Source organism: Manduca sexta, chromosome 26, assembly GCF_014839805.1.
Source record: "Manduca sexta isolate Smith_Timp_Sample1 chromosome 26, JHU_Msex_v1.0, whole genome shotgun sequence".
NCBI lineage: Eukaryota > Metazoa > Arthropoda > Insecta > Lepidoptera > Sphingidae > Manduca > Manduca sexta.
Genome location: NC_051140.1, coordinates 14,894,791 through 14,914,769, shown reverse-complemented (window position 1 = coordinate 14,914,769; position 19,979 = coordinate 14,894,791). Strand labels below are relative to the sequence as shown.

The window sequence follows — 19,979 nt, the reverse complement described above, 5'->3', positions numbered from 1 at the left end:
TTACGTCACATTTTTAAAAAAGTGGTTTGCTAATTTCGGATTTATTTAATTAACAACGCTAATTGCTAAAATATTTGCATTAAATTAGAAAGTTTAAAAATTTTACAGTAACATTTATCTATTATTGTGGTAATTATTATCATGTGTGCGATTCTTTTTGTTTGGACATTAACAAAATCTACGATAAAAATCCATTTTTATGAATTTAGAATAAATTACTAGTATGAGGTAATAATATTTTAATGTTCACATTATATATTTATATTAAATTTACTTATATAAATGTGTATTTGTGAGTGAATAAAGTGCAAATCCTATCCTATGCTATGTAAGCAATTTCCATATTAGTGTAGAATCCAAACAAAACTATTTTCCTTATTAATTTGGTAATTTGCTATTTTATCACCTAGAGAATCTATATCCAATTTGCAATATTATGAACGTTATTAACAATGATAGATCGTAAAAAAATAAACGTCCATTGCGTTACTACTGCTTGTTGAGATAGGCCAGTTTTTATTCAATTAAATTTGTGTCAATAATACTATGCAGAGAAACTTGCATAAGTACAATGTCAGAGTGTGTATAGGCACGACAAACGTTTTTACGAAATAATTGCAAACGCTTATACTAAAGTTCTTGAATAATTTTAAGTTCCCAATAATTTAGAGTGAAATCAACATTACCTTGGCTACTTTAGTTGACAATATAAAAGACTTGAACTCTATTAAATATGTATCAGTTGACTGTTAAGTTTAGTGTCATTAGGACAAGAAAAATACAATCAAAATGTTATCAAAGGTAATAAGTGCAAGTGATTTTAATTTGCAGTGTGCCGTTTGTGCGGTGGAATGTGCGAAGATAATGGACCATAAATATTACTATATTCACTTAAGTGTTCATAACCTTATTGTCAGTCATACTGCCTCTATATACGATACAATTTTGTTCGACATAAATTATAATTGTACGAGATACAAAATGTTGAAGATTTGACATGATTTTCTAAAGGGACTTACTATTAAGTAAATATTTTCCTCGTCTTAAAATTAAATGACTTGTTTGTATTATAGACGTATAATTTTGAAACTAGTTTGAATTATCAAATAATATAACATAAAAAATTTGCTAGTTGACTAAAAAAAAATTAAAAGTTAATGACTATATTTAAAGTAAAATACATAAAAAAAATTAATAACGGTTCATGATATATGAGAGATAAGAAATAATAGAAATCTTCGTTATAAATACTTTATCACATAAAAAAGGCTATAGTTACTAGATTACAAAAAAGGCGCGCGTTTTAATGTAAATTTATGTGAGCTCAAGTTAATAGGAAGACGTCTGATTACTAAGACATTGCATACAACATTGTCTATAATTATTCAAACTTTCACTAGTCTGGCTAAAAAAAAAACGTTTGAAGCAAAATACGGCACAATAGCTCTGTATGCTAATAACAGCACATACAAATTATCATTGCGTACCATACAAAATACATTTATTATTATAATAAATAGAGTAACTAAAGTAATAATAGTTGCTAAATTTTATTCACGGAAAATTAATTTTCTAAACAATATTACAGAAGCATCACTTACTACACTAACTCTAATTTTTCACGTCATCATCTTGCTAATTAATTCATTTGCTTCACATTCGTTTTCAGTAACCATGTTTATTTAACATTCATACTCAATACCACGGTATACTTTCAGGTGTTGTGCCTAGCCGTGGTGGCGATGGTGGCGCAGTACGCCCAGGGTCATGGGCATGCGTTCTCATCTCAACATATCTCGAGGCACGACGGCCCCGCCGAGGTGGTTCATGTCAAAGGGCACGGTCATGGACACGGCCACGAAGGCGCTATCGATTATTACGTAAGTATACTTGATTTATGGAGCGTAAAACCTATTTTATTAAACATCGATTGCTAACTACGGTTATACGATTGAGAGTTCGCCTGGATAGGTACCAACGCAGTCTATTTCTACCGCCAGGCTGTAGTCATTGTGGTATTCTGGTTTTAAGAACATTGTCAACCTAACTACTGGATATCATAAGACTTACATAACATCTCATGTCTCAGTGGAATACCAAACAATACTTTGGGATTCAAGTTGTTAGATAGTGTTTCTACTATTTATGGGCGGTCATATCGCTTACCATCAAACGAACGGAAAGCTCGTCTCGTCATTCAAAGCAATAAAAATATAATATGCCATTAATAAAGTAACCAAAATAAGTCCGTGGACATGTCATAGAAACTTTATTTTGATTGGCCCATTTCCGGCGTTCAACCGAAGATAGCGGTTGTATATTTTATTGAAATTCGTCGATAGTAATATTACGCTATAGCTATTAAGTCAAGATAAACACCTTTTTGAGAAACTGAATATGTCCTTAGGCATACATGTCAAAATAAATCGATTAAGATTGTTTTGGAAAACGTTAATAATTCAATTGACCTTAATGTTTAAAAAATAATAATTTACTGGTTTAATTACTGCAAATTTCCATTTTGAAGTAATTATTTTTTCCGTGATTGGGTATTCGTAATATTTAATATTACGTTTCTCATATTTAATTTCATATATAATAATTCTAAATTTAAATAGTTTATTTAGTAATTAAAATTATTGTAGACGTTATTTAGATACATACTTTAATGGTAAAGCAAAACAATTACTTTTTATATTTATATAATAATAATAACATCAGCCCTGTTTTATATACTGTCCCACTGTTGGGAACGGGCCTCCTCTACCACTGAGAGTCCACCACGCTGGCCTAGTGCGGATTAATAAACTTCACACACCCTTGAAAATTCCTATAGAGAATTTCTCAGATATGCAGGTTTCTTCAGGATGCTTTTTTACCGTTATAGCAAGCGATAATTCACAAAGTTTTATATTTACTTCGATGTAAGTACACACAAGTAAAAAAACTAACCTAACCTCTTCATATATGTCAAGGCTCATCCTAAATACGAGTTCGGGTACAAAGTTGAGGATCCTCACACCGGCGACCGCAAGAGCCAGCATGAGATTCGCGATGGAGACGTCGTCAAGGGCTACTATGCTTTCCATGAGCCTGATGGCTCCGTCAGACACGTGGAGTACCATGGCGACAAACACTCTGGGTAAGTCCTTCAACAAAATAAGCACATTAGATAAATATGTTTACTAAACAAGAATAAGAAGGGCATAAAAGCAAGTAGGATACAGAGCAATTAATGATTAATAGTACATTTTTTATACGACAATCTGTTAGTGTTGCCACCTTCGTCTATTTCTGTCGTTAAGGAATAGAGTGCGTGTATTGTTTTATTGTGTAAATGACATAATTGACTAGTATATTATTTGATTATTAAATATTGATATTTAATTATTAAATTAGTCACGCTTAGATTATGAGGCAAATAATTTGATATCTCAGGGTGAGCCCAGTATAATTCAAATTTCAACTACGCAGAACTATATAACATGCACCTGTATCGCCATTTACAGCCGTTTTTAATAAACGATCTTCTCAATCTCAAATCCAATTCCGAGAATGAACCAATCACAATAAATTATTTGTAACCGTATCAAATAACTTTGTTTTGATTGGTGTAATTTTTTATATAGATCAAAAAAACAATTGGGATTGTTTATTGAAACTGGCGGTTGGCATTATACACTATATTAATATATTTTTAATTTCTCCGCAGTTTCCACGCCACCGTGAAGCACGGCACCCACCACATCGTCCCAGAGAAGCACCACCATCATTAAACTGTGATATTTAATATAAACCAAACTTTCTGTGATCTTGTTAAAGTTTTAATACTTTTTATACTTAATAAAATGTTTTGTAAATATTCATGTTTTGTTATTTAATATCTATTAGTCATTATCGCCACAAAGGGTTAAAAAAATATTTTCAAATGCAGCGTGGTAAATAGGTGCAATTTGAGTAAGATACCATTGACATTAAAGTTGTTTCATTAGATCATTTTTAAGTTATGTTTTATCAATGATGGGTTTAGTGAGTTTAGGCCGAACTTTATTCACATTTCGGCAATCTTTATATGAATCCTTTCAAAGCGTAGTTTCTGCTTTATAAGGCATGTTATTTGAACAAGAAACTTAAAAAAAATCATATTGTATAACAACTTCTTAGTAGAATTAAAATATATTTTCCAGGACTCTTGATATCGCATAATACCAAAATCAATCAAACAAATTATTTAATTTTAAAACACATGTTGACGTTGCCTGCATACCTGCCTTAATAAAGCTAACAAAACATATTTATGAAAAAAAAAATGTATGTAAGATTCCAATTAAGATTACAAGATATCAACATAGATAAAATCAGTTGCTTCAAAATATTTTCATACTTATCTCATACACAAATTATGTAACCAAATCGAGTATAATTGGAAAGGGACATTGACCGCGAGACCTGATTTTTTATTTAAGCGCGTGACACACGGAGGTTAACTTTTTTGTAACATAACTGCTCATTACGTACGTAATTATATTAACAAATGGAAGCACATTTTTTAATTATTTTTTTTACGGTTACAGCTAAATGAGCATACTGCGCCTGATGCAAGTGAAGTAGGGTAGATATAGTGTCGACTGACGAGAGATGATTAACCCAGTTGACACAATTATGCCGGCCTGTTTGAAATCACATATAAGTTGGCTCATCCTGGAACGTGACACACTTACGTGGGCGATATCTGGGTGAATAAAAGCATCTTACCAACAGCAATTTTTATTAATACGATTGTTAGTATTTAGTTTTTCTAAGTGTAATCCTTATTAATAACGTGCTATTTTTCTTGATTATGATCTATATTTTTCAAATAATGATTAAATATTCTTATACATGATTGTTATTATACTTAGTTGTTAACACACTTTCCCTAGGATAGTGTAATTTAGCATAGATACCTAATTGCTACCAAAAATCGTTATAAATTTGCTGTCAAATTCATTGCGGTATAAAAATAAATTAATATAAACGAAATATGGCTTGTATGAGTCGCCTCGTTGTCTGTCAATTTAGTAACAGAATACGTTCTATCTGAATATCAATGAAAAGCCCAAATACGTAAGTAGGTATCTGAGAGCTGTCTATATTCACAGACAAGACACCTCAAAAATCAAGTATAACTTGTATATTTACAGTATTTGAGTACTTTTCCGCAACTACCTCATTTTTTATTAACTAGCTTTTGTTTGCAGCTTTGACTTCGTAGCGTTATCACCTATTTTATAATACATCGTTGAAACATATAAACGTATTTAAAAATAAAGTTACTGGGTGGCTTAAAAGTCAAATAAATTTTGTAGTTTATTAAAATAATCATTTTTACAAATGTTGCGATGTCACTGACGGAATCGCGCCAACTAATTAACGGTACAATAGCAGTCTAGGATGTTTGCGTGCTAATACTACTGCCATCTACCGGGAAACTAATAATTTGAAAGTAGAGATGCGCCTCCGCTGTTAGACTGCTGTGAAATTACAAGTATAGAGGTTTTTTGTTGACACAGATGTCGCGGTTAGTTACGGAAACAAAAGAAGCAATAAATATCGTGATAACACATTTATGTATTTACTGCTTTCGTTATTTATATTAAAATACAATATTACAAACCGTCGGTTTAGTGCAAGCACTCATTAACTAACAAATACAAAAGTATGAATTAAGCCACTTTTAGTTTTAGTTATATTGTTTTCCCTATATCATCTTAGATATAATTATGTTAAAAAAAGTAAAACACTATTATATTCTTGATATTTTTATTCTTAAAATTAGCGAGTATGTTAAACATTATATTATGTTCAGGGCGTTATAAACTGTACTTGATGATTTTTTGCCATTAGTGAGTTCTTGCAGTAAACCGACGAAACGTGCGCATATTACAGAATATTATATTTAGAGCATTTCTTTTTTCACCTTGTTAGTTATGTTTAATTAAGCGATCCTACAATCAATGTAAAATTAGGTCTTTAAACGGAGATCACATTTACTTTTCACCTGAAATCATATAAATAAAAACATGTTTAACATTTTTATTATTGCGAGAAACGCATCCATCATTCATTCCGATTATTATCGTACCACTATCTCACATAAATAAAAACATGTTTAACATTTTCATTATTGCGAGAAATGTATCCATCATTCATTCTGATTATTATCGTACCACTATTCGCAATTCAAGAGAAAACAACGAAAGTAAACAGGTACTACAAGGTCAAAATTAAATAATGTTCACTGATTATGAAATCTAGATAATAAAATATTTAAAGTTTTGTTTTCTTATTTATCAACATTAAGAACGTTTTCATCTTTCATATTTCGTAGGGAATTAGAGCCTTGTGGGAAAAAATAACAATTTTGATTGGAATTATTGCTGGATTCTTACAAATATAATATCTACTGATCATCGTCGTAGCAGAAACAGTTGCTCTCGCTGCCACAAACGGCATCACAGTCAAGGTCAAGTTCTCGGACACGGGCTCGGCTCGTCACAGAGCAATGTGTTGCACGCGGCGCACGCGCAACAACTGACAGTCACAACATTAGAAATATAATCACTACCAAAATGAACACCACGTTGATTATTAAGTCGATAATTGCTATGTTTTGTATTTTTACTATTCAAGATCGAATGGTAAAGAATGCTTTTATTTTTAAATAGGTGTGTACACACCTTATATAAAGTAAACCATATAGAATCTACTTTATACACTGTTACTATATCAGTAAGTACTAAAAAAAAGTCATTGCTCATATTTATATACTTATTTATGCGCATATTTATCATTCGAATAAAAAGAGGGTGACTCTTGAATACAAACATAGCGGGTGAGTTTTGTATGCCTCTAGAAAATAATTAACTTTGAATCAACTACCTTTTTTGTTAAATTATCTCAGTTCAATAGATACGCAGTACTAAAATATGAAGCACCATTTGCATCGGTAAATGTAATATTTGTATAATTATGTTTATTGCAGTCTAAATATCAATTAGGTACAGTATTATATTGATGATTATAGATTAAAAATATTTTTTAAAAATTATTTTCAGATTAAACGCAAAGGTAAAACGTATTAGTCACGTCGCATACATAGTACCTGAATAATGAGTACTAACATTATAAAAATATTGTACCAATACGTTATCGCCATAATTTTAATTGCCTATTATAAAACTGTTGATTTTAAAGCAGTGTGTATCCAAATAGTAAAGACATGTTCTAAACATATTTTGCTATTACTAAAAAGAAAGAAACGAATCTACCCAACAAAATTCTAAATAAATTTGAAATAATATAAAGTTATTTTTTTCCTACAACCTCAAATCCAGCATGTCTTTGAATACGTCATGCCTAAGCCTAGATAGTGACTCATCGGAACGGGGTGTTATGCGAGTTATCACCATTTATGTAAGGTAGTCAGCAAAATATATCGTCGAATGGTATCATAAGATGGCAATCTATTGTCATTTAATAGTCCATCTGGAGGGCCTCGCGCTTACCGTCAGGTGCAGTGCGGTCACATTTTTAATAAAGGATATAAAGGAAATACAGGAAAGTCTATCACTAGTTATTATTTTATTAAAGATTATATATGTGCAAAAAATATATATTATATATACTTGTGCAAAAGGTTAAAGGTGATCTCTATAAAACGTGCTAATCATATGTTAAGTAAATAAAAATAATAGAGAAAAAAGTAAATCATTTATTCTCAAGAAAGATCTCAGAACTTTGCTAAGCATTATTATCGTTGGTTAATTTATAACCGTTTGTATATTAATGACTTCAAATATTTCCATATTATGCGTAATAGCTCACGACAAAAAATAAATTGAAAAGCATTGTTAAAAGCAAGCAAGACATGGGCGACTTGGTCACGTTACAAATGTTTACGAAATTATTTCTAATGCTGCATATTAGACATTAAATATTTGTAATTGTAGATACCCATAATTTAAGTAAAATCGATCACCTTGAACGTTATATTAATATATAAAAGACGCGAGAATTTGAATACATTTATCAGTTCACAACTGCGTTTCCTCCTAAACATATCAAAAATAATAAAAATGTGCGCTAAGGTAAATTGACTATAAGTTTTATTTCATAAAATATATTTCGTCATATTGCTGCTGAATCGTAAACTACTTTTCTAAATATAACAATTATATATCGACTCTAATTTGCTTATAGTACTAATATCTATAAACCAAGCAAAACATGAAGAATAACATCAACTGCTCAAATCTGGACGAAATTATTTCTTATTGATGAAATGAATGTTTATATGTAGAAGGAATTTTATAATGCCATTTATATACATGAAATTACTAATTAAAATTTACAGGCGATTATATTTCTTGCTCTGCTGGGAGTCGCAGCTGCACACCAGGCGTTCTCCTCGCAGCAGGTGCACAAGTACGATAGTCACCACCACCCCGTACACCACCATGGCCACCATGATTACTATGTAAGTGTAGAAGTCATATATACATACTATACTTTTTGTTGAGGAATTTGATACCTATTACATTTTACGATTATTGATGAAGCGTTTTATTTAAAACTAAGAAAGGAAGGAAGATTGAATATAAATGTCTTATATTTTTTGCATCAATAATAACAAGCTGCGGCGGTATCTTTAAATTAAGTTCATGATCGTAAAGTTCTCTTGCCAATAGGATCGTATATGAGACAGAACATTTCAGTATAATCGAAACTTTAAGATTTTAAGATTGCAAATTCTTATCAAGACTACCTAACTGCTCTACAAATAAAAACGAACGATAGAAAAATTCCTAATATGTAACCGTTTTCACAGACTTACCCGAAGTACGACTTCGAGTACAAAGTCCATGATCCGAATACAGGAGATCATAAGGGCCAGCGCGAGTCCCGTGATGGTGATGTTGTAAAAGGCTACTACTGGTTGCATCAGCCTGACGGCTCAATCAGACACGTCGACTACCACGGCGACAAACATTCAGGGTGAGTATGACAAAAACGCAAGAGGAGATTTAGAACTTCAAATTTTGGAGCAATTAAATAAAGTTATAATATTCTGATCACCACCAATCGTAAGGTTAAGAATTTTATTCGTATTTATACTAAAAAATCTAAACTGATTACTAATTTATTCGTATCTTAAAAGTTATTAAATTTCATAACCAACAACTGTTGGTTATGAAATTTAATTCCTAATTAATCTATAAAGATTTTTTATGGTAATTCTTTAAAGTTGAAAGTAATACTAAAGCATGCAAAAACATGTATTTTATATAAAACAATTATTATGGATCTTTTTATTGTTTCAGTTTTCACGCAACAGTTAAGCACAGCACTCACCATATCGCGCCTAAGCATAGTCATTATTAAGTTTATCACAAAAAACTATCATTTTTATTGTAATGAGTATTGATATAATTTAGAGAGAATAAAACTGTTTTGTATTAATATTGATTTTATTTTAGTATTTACAATTTAGTCATGTTATCCAAACCGCTACTCCTAATACGTAATCTGCATTTTATACATAACTGCGTAATACTTTTCCCCTAATATTATGATGAAGTTTAATCTCTGTTTATATATATTTTTTCATGAATGTAATATAATATGAGTAATGGAATAGATTACGTTATTTTTTTAGTTTATTAAACATATAAAAATGTAATTGATTAGTAGAGAATTAATTAAACCCTTTATATTTGTATCTTATGTAAAGAAAAATAAGTAAACAAAATGTGTAAGCTTCATTTTCCCAAACAATATTGAAATATTAAAAGAATAAAAAATCATATTTTCAGAGATTCAGAAACATTCAGCTGTAACCATTTTAATATTGTAAAAATGATTTAATAATTTTAATAACTCATGGCTTATACCCTAAAGAAAAAAACGTATTGCAGTAACGAAAACTTTTATTTTAACCATAGTAACAATGCACTAAAAATATACAACAAAGATATCTCAAACGCTTTAATGATGATGGTGGTAAGGTATGGCATGTGTAGCGTGACCCTCGCGGTGGACTTCAGCGTTGAATCTGTAAAGACGTAGAAGTAATTAGAAATTGCTTAGTATATCATTTTGAAATACTGATAGGCCTTTGTAAGACAATGATCTATACATTTAAATAATGTGAAATTTGTCTGTGATAAAATGCGGCCTACGATAGTAACAAAAGCAACACTAATAAAATAATTGAATTGCAAAAACGCTGCGCGGAACAACAACGTCTTAGTCACATTGAAAAAATAGATCTTAATCCTCATAATACACCCATTATGCTGTACCCTAATAGGATCCGCAACTGTTGCTAAGCCACCGAAATAGACAATAGGCACTAGTACTAAACAAGTAGAACCAATAGTTAACAATTCTAGAAGTATTCACCCGCTGTGTTTGTCAGCTGCGTATTTTACAGTTCTGATGGTGCCGTCGGCCTCGTGCAGGCTGTACACGCCCTTCACCACATCACCGTCGCGGGTCTCGTGCTGGTACTTCTTGTCGCCAGTGTGAGGGTCCTCTACTTTGTATTCGAAAGCATATTTAGGGTAGGCCTGTAATAATATATAGCATTAGTATTACAAGATAAACAACACAGGAACTATTGAAAATTACAGAAAGTGTCATACATAGTAGTCAACGTGATGGTGATGGTGGTTATCGTGGTGGTGATTGTCCTGGTGCTGGTGATGCGCAGGCGCGTGGTGATGGTCATGAACCGCGTGCAGCACAATGTTCTGCGACGAGGAAGCGTGTCCGTGCTCGTGACTGTGGCCGTGGCCGTGCTGACCCGCAGCGACCGCCAACAAACCCAACAAGACTACGATCTACAAATATATGCAAATTCATTAGCATAGTTGTTTATAAGAATCCGGTTAGTGTTAGTATGTCGATATAAAGATGGATGAATGTAACCTCTCATAAACCATTTTTTTCTTATTTTAGACCTATGATGATGTTCAGTCATCATGGTTTTGTATTAAAAACATAATTAATTTAATATTATTATTTTTTTACATACTTTGAAGTACATCTTTGTAAGTTACCGTTGAGAACACGAAACTGTAAATGATAATCAGTTTACAAAAAAAATCTCTTTTATACTCAGTAAATAAAACATTCATAAACTGGTATGTATATTTCGCCATAGTCGCGAACCAGATTATTACGTAAAACATGTGTTTTGGGAGTAATTGCGACCTTCGGTAAAATCTTAAGTGACACTTTTGGTCCTTTTTACCTAAATTAATAAACGAAAATTCCATGGCTCATTCATTTACCACCACATTGAAATACTAATAATAATAATTACATCCATCCACATGCCTAATACTTATTACTTAGGCCTACTCCCTCTCAGTTTTAGAGGAGGTCCGTGCCCAACAGTGGGACAGTATATAATAGAGGGCTGATATTATTATTTTATTATGACTTAATACTTAAACTGATCTAACCTAACAACATCAATACTTTCGTCCATTCTCACTTTCGTTTTGGCCGATAGCTCGCAGAATTATGTAATTTCGCTATTACATGGTAGAAAGTAATTAAAAATTAAATTATAACAATAATTATTGTATAACAATACGCTATAAGTTACTTCAACAATACTCTCAAATAGAATAATAAAGAAGTCTATGTTGTGATTTATTTATAATATTGTGTCCCATCTAAGTACGAAAACCCTTCTATTAAAATACCGTCAAATCTCGTTAACTAAGTAATTCACATTCCAAATATTGCTATGAATAAAGTGGCCGCCATTGAAATTATTTCTTTTATGTGGTTATAATGATATGTATTTCTTATCTCCGCAAAGTAATGCTGGTCACCACATCTTGAACCAGATATTAATCTTGTTCGAGACTGTGGCGAAATATACACACAAGTATATGAATGTTTTATTTACTGAGTATAAAAGCGATTTTATGTTTAAACAGATTATCAGTTTCAGTTTCGTGTTCTCAACGATAACGTAAAACAAATATGTACTTCAAAGTATGTAAAAAATATTAATATTAAATTAATTTATTACCTGTTTAACAACAACACCACGAGATGATGATTGAACCTTACCATAAATTTAAAGCAAAGTTAAAACTAAGTTTGGTCTTTGAGAAGTTTACGTTCGTCTATCGCTATATGGACATACGAACACTAACCGAGTTATTATAAATATAAACAACTATGTTAATGAATTTGCATATATTTGTAGATCGTAGTCTTGTTGGGTTTGTTGGCGGTCGCTGCGGGTCAGCACGGCCACGGCCACGGTCACGAGCACGGACACGCCTCCTCGTCGCAGAACATTGTGCTGCACGCGGTTCATGACCATCACCATGCGCCTGCACATCACCAGCACCAGGACAATCACCACCACGATAACCACCATCACCATCACGTTGACTACTATGTATGACACTTTCCGAAGTTTTCAATAATCTATGTGTTGTTTAACTTGTAATACTAATGCTATATTTTATTACAGGCCTACCCGAAATATGCTTTCGAATACAAAGTGGAGGACCCTCACACTGGCGACAAGAAGTACCAGCACGAGACTCGCGACGGTGATGTGGTGAAGGGCGTGTACAGCCTGCACGAGGCGGACGGCACGATCAGGACTGTAAAATACGCAGCTGACAAACACAGCGGGTGAATACTTTTACAAACCTTTGTAAAATTTTATTTATTTATTCTACCTGTGGTATATTTCGATGGCTAAACAACAATGTGCGGTTTTTGTTGGGTTATGGCATTGATGACAGTGGATTATGAGGCTACAGATCTATTTTTTCGAGGTGACTAGGACGTTGTGGTTCTCCGCAACGTTTTTGTAATTCAATTATTTTATTATTGTTTCTACTGTTTATGCCGCAGTCCACATTTCATCAAATACTTATTTCAAACCATTTAAGTGTAAATAAATTTACGAATATCTTTTGATGGCCTATAATTATTTCAAAGCAATTTCGAATTACTTCTACGTCTCTACAGATTCAACGCTGAAGTCCACCGCGAGGGTCACGCTACACATGCCATACCTTACCACCATCATCATTAAAGCGTTTGAGATATCTTTGTTGTATATTTTTAGTGCATTGTTACTATGGTTAAAATAAAAAAAAATCGTTTCTGCAATATGTTGTTTCTTTGGCTATAAACCATGACTTATTAATACGAAATCATTACAAAGGTAACAAGCTGAATGTTTTTGTATCACTAAAAAGATTATTTATTATTTTTCTAATGTTTTGATGTCTAGTGGCCGAATTATAGCTCACATTTATTTTCCACTTTATATATACAAGAATAAAAGACGGACTTAAAGTCGTAAAGGTATTCTATGCGAGTTATTTAATATTTTATATCACAAATACGCTATAAAATTAACAAAAACTATTTTAGTTGATTTGTGTTTGTAGAAAAACTATTAAAATAGATAATATCTTAGTAAAGTTTACTATCATTAAACCCTCCGTAGTTCAATTATTAGTGAAATAAAAAAATAATAATTTGGGTAATAAAGTAACAAATATTTTAATTAACCAATAAGAGGCAATAACAGTGTAAGAACAGAATTTTGCGAAAGCATTACGAACATTGCGTATTTATCAAACATTGTATAATTTAATGACTATGTTCAATAGTCTAATTCTGCAATCAATATCACCTTGGTGATATTCGATAGCAATATAAAAGACTTGAGTCGCAAACAAAATGTATCAGTCACTATTCAAATTGCTTTTGCTAACACCACACAAAAAATGTATTCAAAGGTATATTATTTCTTGGTAATCTGTTTCATTTTCCTCATATTGGAAAAAGAAAGTTAGATATGAAAATAATCTAAAATAGGATATAATTTATTTTTGAAAAATATTTTGTCAAAAATTAATTAAACCAAATTTCAAATAATAATTCTAAAAGGGTATTTTAATGAAATAAAAAATTTATTTTAGCCACTGCTGAATTTTCCAGATTGTTGTCCTGGTAGCGCTAGTGGTCGCCGTGACTGCTGACCACCACGCGTTCTCCTCGCAGCACGTGCACAAACACGACGGACACCACGAGGTCGTGTCGCACGGACACGGGGATCATCACCATCACGACTACTATGTGAGATATTCCAAAATATTTTTTCCTTACGATTAGTACTGCCGTGCTAAGCTCAAAAGCGGTATCTCAAAAAAAAAACAAAATCTTGATTTTTATGACGTCAGATAGCTTAAAGAAATACCCATCCAATGAACTTACCTAGATAACGTAATCTTGTTTAGAACTTGTTAAGAAAAACCTTAAAAGAGTTTCCCTATCTTAGTTTTACACACAAAACTATAAAACTATATTTACAAAACTTCGATTATCTCGAAATAAGGTTTCCCTGATATACCGCTTTTGCGCTTAGCATGGCAGAGTAGATGTTTCAATTAATCAATCCCCCTGCCGCCATCCAGTGCTGAAAATAGGCCTCGTCAAGTAAGCGCCAACCATTCCGCTCTTGAGCAGCTCGCATTAATCCGCTACCCGGCGCCGGTCCCATGTCGTCAAACCATAGTGCATAAGATGTCTAATACTAAATATTAAATCCACAGACTCATCCAAAATACCACTTTGAGTATAAAGTAGAAGACCCCCACACGGGCGACCACAAGAGCCAGCATGAGGAGCGCGACGGCGACGTGGTGAAGGGCTACTACGAGCTGAAGGAACCCGATGGCTCCATCAGACATGTACACTATCATGCTGACAAGCATTCAGGGTAAGAATAATACGACAAGAAAAAATATTATTACAATAGTTTTACCATGATCGCTCTTTAATACAGCCTAAATTTATTAATTTTAAGTTTTTACATTTTTTTTTATAATATACAATATTTTTAGTTGGCTTCTTTTTAAAGTAATATTTTTTTGACTGATAAACGTTATTTGTTTACAGTTTCCATGCTGATGTGAAGCACAGCACTCACCACATCGTGCCAAAACATCATCATCATTAATATTGTAATTTGTTATTGACTGTTATTTGTAGTTTTAATAAAACATAATATTTTATTTAATTACGTTTTTATATTACTAGCCTGAAAGGGTTTAACCTCTTTAGGACATGTATGTAAAAAAAAAGATTTCTTAACACCAACATTATGAGTGTGCAGAATTCTGCCCTTCTAAACGCATAGTTTACAATTATATGAGAATTTTATAACACTGACGAAAGTATTAATATAACTTGTCAGCTATGCACACAAATTCACCAAAACTGAAATCAAATAAACCAAAAGCAATAATGATAATTACTATCATTAAAAACAGTAGCATACCGCGAAAATTATGTATGTATGTATAAAATGATGCAGGGACAGTAAGTACTACGTATGTACCCTCAGATATAAGTTATAAATTATTACATGCTTTGGTACTTTTACTAGTATAAAATATGAAACAGGATTTTTTTACGTATCTAGACTAGACTAGTACCTAGAGGGTACTGGCAGACATAATTGAGTCAACTCGCGATGGATAATAATCCCTTATCTGTCGATGTATTAACAGTTTTATACAAAATATAAAAAAAAAAAAGTATGCCCAATTTTGAATTATTTTCATTTTTAACTGTTTTTCCATGCCGATTTAGCGTCATGAAGCTATTGAAATAGACATCACTATGCTTATTATCAGGAGCGGTGGGGTCATTTTTCTATGCTCGTAAAGAGGACTTTATACGAGGTAATTGTTACAGGTAATGTTTTAAAACAGTTAATGCCATACGAATCTTTTTTCTTCAGAGTTCAGAGTCGAATAGCTGTTTATGTTCAGTTGGAGCGGTTCAAAACAGCAGATAAATTGCTAATCTCTTAGTTGGTGTATCATCATTTTATTAAACAACAACTCGAAGTTAATACTCGGGTCCTTCAAGGTCCCTTCTGGGTGCAAAATGGTGCAACAAATGCAAGAATCATACCAGATTCATACTTAACCTATTAAGTCCGCGACCGTAGTATGAGATTAATCTGAATTTAAAATATATTATTGTATATAGATAGTCAATATCATTGTCCATAATATAATACTTTGAATTATTACTACAGATATAAAAAAACTTAAAGTTATTACTGAGATATCCATTAAGAAGTCGAATAGTTATTGAAAGATTTTTCACCAGTACTACTCTGTACAAATAATAATGACTTTGAATTTAAAATAGTGTACAAATTCAATTCAATAATGAAAAATAAAATGTAATTAATAATTTTATTAAATATTGAGCAACAAATTAAGAAATCTATAAGGTAAACTGGTAGCATATTATAATAAGTTTGTTTAGTGATGGTGATGGTCATAAACCACGTGTGTAGCGTGGCCTTCACGATGGACTTCGGCGTTGAATCTGTAACGGTAAAAATGTTTTCATTAAAGTAGTGACGCAAACACAATGTGCATTAATAGAAGAACTGTACATGGACATGTGTTTGATACGAACAATATGTTTCGGATTCTTGAACATGTCCATACTTACACTACAAGACATTACAACTTATATAAGTATGTGTATGACTGTTGAATGAATTTATAATTATACTAGTTGACCCGACAGACGTTGTTCCGTCTTAACTGTGAATTTGCAGCGCGCATTCTGTCAATCGCTGACAGTTATTTTAAACAATTGACAGTTATATAAAATTAATATTTTCGTTAAGTTTTCTTAAATTATCTAATTTTCCGCGCAATTTTTGGATTATTTTCTTTCATAAGAACCATCTCCTGACAATAAAAAACACAACAAAAAAAAATAATATAGTGAAATCGGTCTTATAATCCTTAAAATAAAGTTAATGTGACTCACCCGCTGTGCTTATCGGCGGAGTAATGAACAGTTCTGATGGTGCCGTCCGCCTCGTGCAGGCTGTACACGCCCTTCACCACATCGCCGTCGCGGGTCTCGTGCTGGTACTTCTTGTCACCAGTGTGAGGGTCCTCTACTTTATACTCGAACCCGTATTTGGGATAAGCCTACGACAGAGACATAAATTTAGAATAGATCTACGCTTTCTTATTGAAGTAATAGTATATGCCATACGTAGTAGTCAACGTGGTGATGGTGGTGTTGATCCTGATGGTGGTGCTGCTGGTGCGGCACGTGGTGTTGGTCATGTGACGCGTGCAGCACGATACTCTGCGACGAGATGCCGTGGCCATGCTCGTGACCGTGGCCATGACCGTGCTGCGCGGCGGCTAGCGCAAAGAGACCGGCTACTACGATGATCTGTGAATTCAAGTAAATATAAAATTAAATTAATTTAGAAATAAGTAAGAAATAAATAATATTGTAGTTAAATATTTTCTTATTTATACCTTTGAACACATTTTTGTTTTGTTTTCTCCGTTCGGTATTAAAAAGTAAACTGATACTGGATTTTGTGATTTTGTGCTTTTATACAAAGTTTTAAACAAAACAGGTACGCAATAATGAAAAAGCTGAAGTAGTTCATACTACTCTCGTTGACTTATATGATTTGAACAGGTTTTGTAAATTACATTTCTCAAAAATACGATGTACTTGGCCAGCAAGTTACGACAGAAATCAATACATTCATTTATATTTTATTGACCAATGTCAAAATTGATTTTGATAGTCCATTCCCACTCTCATTCACATTCCATTATTTAAAATTATTATTTTTACTTATTTAACTTTTAACAAAGGTATCAAGATAATGTAATGCATAAAGTAATTAAACTAAATTCATATACCTATCACCATAATAATAATAATATTAACCACGTATAATGTACTGTCCCACTGCTGGACACGGGGCTCCTCTACATTTAAGAGGGATAAGGGGTTACTCCACCACGCTGGCCTAGTGCGGATTGGCAGACTTCACATACTCTTGAAATTCTTATAGAGGACTTCTCAGGTATGCAAGTTTTCTCACGACAGTTTCCTTCACCGCTAAAGCAAGCAATAATTTACAAATAATACACGCACAACTTTAGAACAAAACTACACAATGTTAAATAATCAAAAAATAAAACTGACGTTTTGATGAAAAAATTATTCATGAATGATTATGGCACAATGTTAACAAAGGTAATGACGAATATTTGTATTTTATTTATTAACGCAATTAAAACGACTGTATATTATATGAAATTATGCAAAATGCTTGCGAAATAGTAAAAATGACCATTACATTTATCTAAGATTGAATAATTATTTTAATACCATACGCTTTGCGTGGTGAAATCTATATCACCTTGATATACGTGAACAATATAAAAGACGTGAATTTCAAACGTTATGTATCAGTCACTAATCGTTATTTTTGTAATTAAATCCACCAAAAATGTATTCAAAGGTAGTAAAACAATTTGAGATACAAACCAAATGCCATATTGATCCATCCATATTGATGAGTATTTAGTATAGTATTCTTCAACTAATAAAATGTAGTAATGGAAAATTTATAATTCCAGGTCGTAATCTTGGTAGCGGTAGTGGTCGCCGTCTCTGCTGATCACCACGCGTTCTCCTCGCAACACGTGCACAAACACGACGGACACCACGAGGAAGTGTCTCATGGACACGGTTACCATTATGATTACTATGTTAGTTTATAATTTTAATAAGTAATATCATTATTGCATTAGCATTCTGTTAATGTCAACAATATTTAATTCAGACCCATCCCAAATACCACTTCGAGTATAAAATTGAGGACCACCACACGGGCGACCACAAGAGCCAGCACGAGGAGCGCGACGGCGACGTGGTGAAGGGCTACTACGAGCTGAAGGAGCCTGACGGTCACATCAGGCACGTGCACTACCACGCCGACAAGCACTCAGGGTAAGCTGACCGATAACACTACTTCGTTTTATTTGTCTATGCATTGCCTGATTTTCGTCTAAAACTCGGTCCAAGCAACGGCAATTTGCATAAGTTTTTCGCATCTTATCATATTATCGTAAGACAGATATAAACTATATATAACTGATTACACTCATTACACCTCTGAATACATGTAGCTTTATTTTCGAGTTGATATGATTTAACCATGTATGGTGTCCGGTATTCAAACGGCTACCTATTGTGAGTGCAGCTGCTAGGTCATGGCCAGCGTTCGTTACACGTGACTAAGGGATGATGATAGATACTAAAAGGGAGTATGGCGACTAACTTCTATCCGGCCAAGATATACCAGCGGTACTATACAAAATATCTGATGTTAAATGTAACCTCCCATCCGCTATTAACAAAATTTAAGAATAGTAAGGAAATCAATGTATTATTTCCGTATCTGTCTTGCATAATTTGTACGGTCTGATTGTTATATGTGTTATTTGTTTACAGTTTTCACGCAGACGTAAAGCACAGCACCCACCACATCTATCACCATCATCATTAGTTCAATCCTACCTCATTGTAATAAGTATTATTATTTTTCTGTTGTGATTAGTAATACGTGAGTACTCTCACAGATAATAAAGTATTTATAATATATTTTTCATATTTTTGTATTATTTATTACATAATATTATTACTTATCAATAAATTAATATTGTTAATTTAAAAAACTTAGAGAAAAATGATGATTATAGACTTCTCCCCAAACAGTATTGGTTATTAAAGTACGGCGCGAATTATCAAAATAGTAAATTCTGCACACTTGCCTTATGAGGGCATTATTAATCATTACTATTTATAATTATTATGATAATATGAAGCTCTCAATTGGCCATTGGGTCAGGGGTCAGATGCAGAAGGCAGTATTGTTGGACACAGCGCGCATTGTAAGAAGATTCCTAACTTTGAATCCCTAACTGCCGGTGGTTTGGGTCTTGAGCCTCGATACACGCAATTATTTTTTTTAGATATAATAATGTAAAAAAATAACTATCAAAATAAAGAGAAAATGA

General features: G+C 32.6%; 3 protein-coding genes and 1 pseudogene across 3 annotated transcripts; 3 read left to right on the top strand and 1 right to left on the bottom strand.

The window, feature by feature from the left end:
• Positions 1-697: 697 nt before the first annotated feature.
• Positions 698-9,040, top strand: LOC115452454 (cuticle protein 18.6). The gene is made up of 6 exons (XM_037443733.1): positions 698-801; positions 1,719-1,880; positions 2,976-3,142; positions 3,713-3,749; positions 8,396-8,518; positions 8,870-9,040. The coding sequence occupies exons 1-6, from the start codon at positions 790-792 to the stop codon at positions 9,038-9,040; spliced, it is 672 nt and encodes a 223-aa protein (XP_037299630.1). The 5' UTR covers positions 698-789.
• A 1,399-nt stretch (positions 9,041-10,439) lies between these two features.
• LOC115452443 lies at positions 10,440-10,892 on the bottom strand (annotated as a pseudogene).
• Positions 10,893-12,042: 1,150 nt separating this feature from the next.
• Positions 12,043-13,120, top strand: LOC115452444 (cuticle protein 19-like). The gene is made up of 4 exons (XM_030180986.2): positions 12,043-12,054; positions 12,272-12,469; positions 12,545-12,711; positions 13,054-13,120. Exons 1-4 carry the CDS (start codon positions 12,043-12,045, stop codon positions 13,118-13,120), a joined length of 444 nt encoding a protein of 147 aa, XP_030036846.2.
• A 664-nt stretch (positions 13,121-13,784) lies between these two features.
• On the top strand, positions 13,785-19,468 carry LOC115452445 (histidine-rich glycoprotein). Its single transcript, XM_037443164.1, has 8 exons — positions 13,785-13,835; positions 14,038-14,175; positions 14,652-14,818; positions 14,998-15,050; positions 17,141-17,205; positions 18,537-18,668; positions 18,743-18,909; positions 19,414-19,468. The coding sequence occupies exons 1-8, from the start codon at positions 13,824-13,826 to the stop codon at positions 19,466-19,468; spliced, it is 789 nt and encodes a 262-aa protein (XP_037299061.1). The 5' UTR covers positions 13,785-13,823.
• The last annotated feature ends 511 nt before the right edge of the window (positions 19,469-19,979 follow it).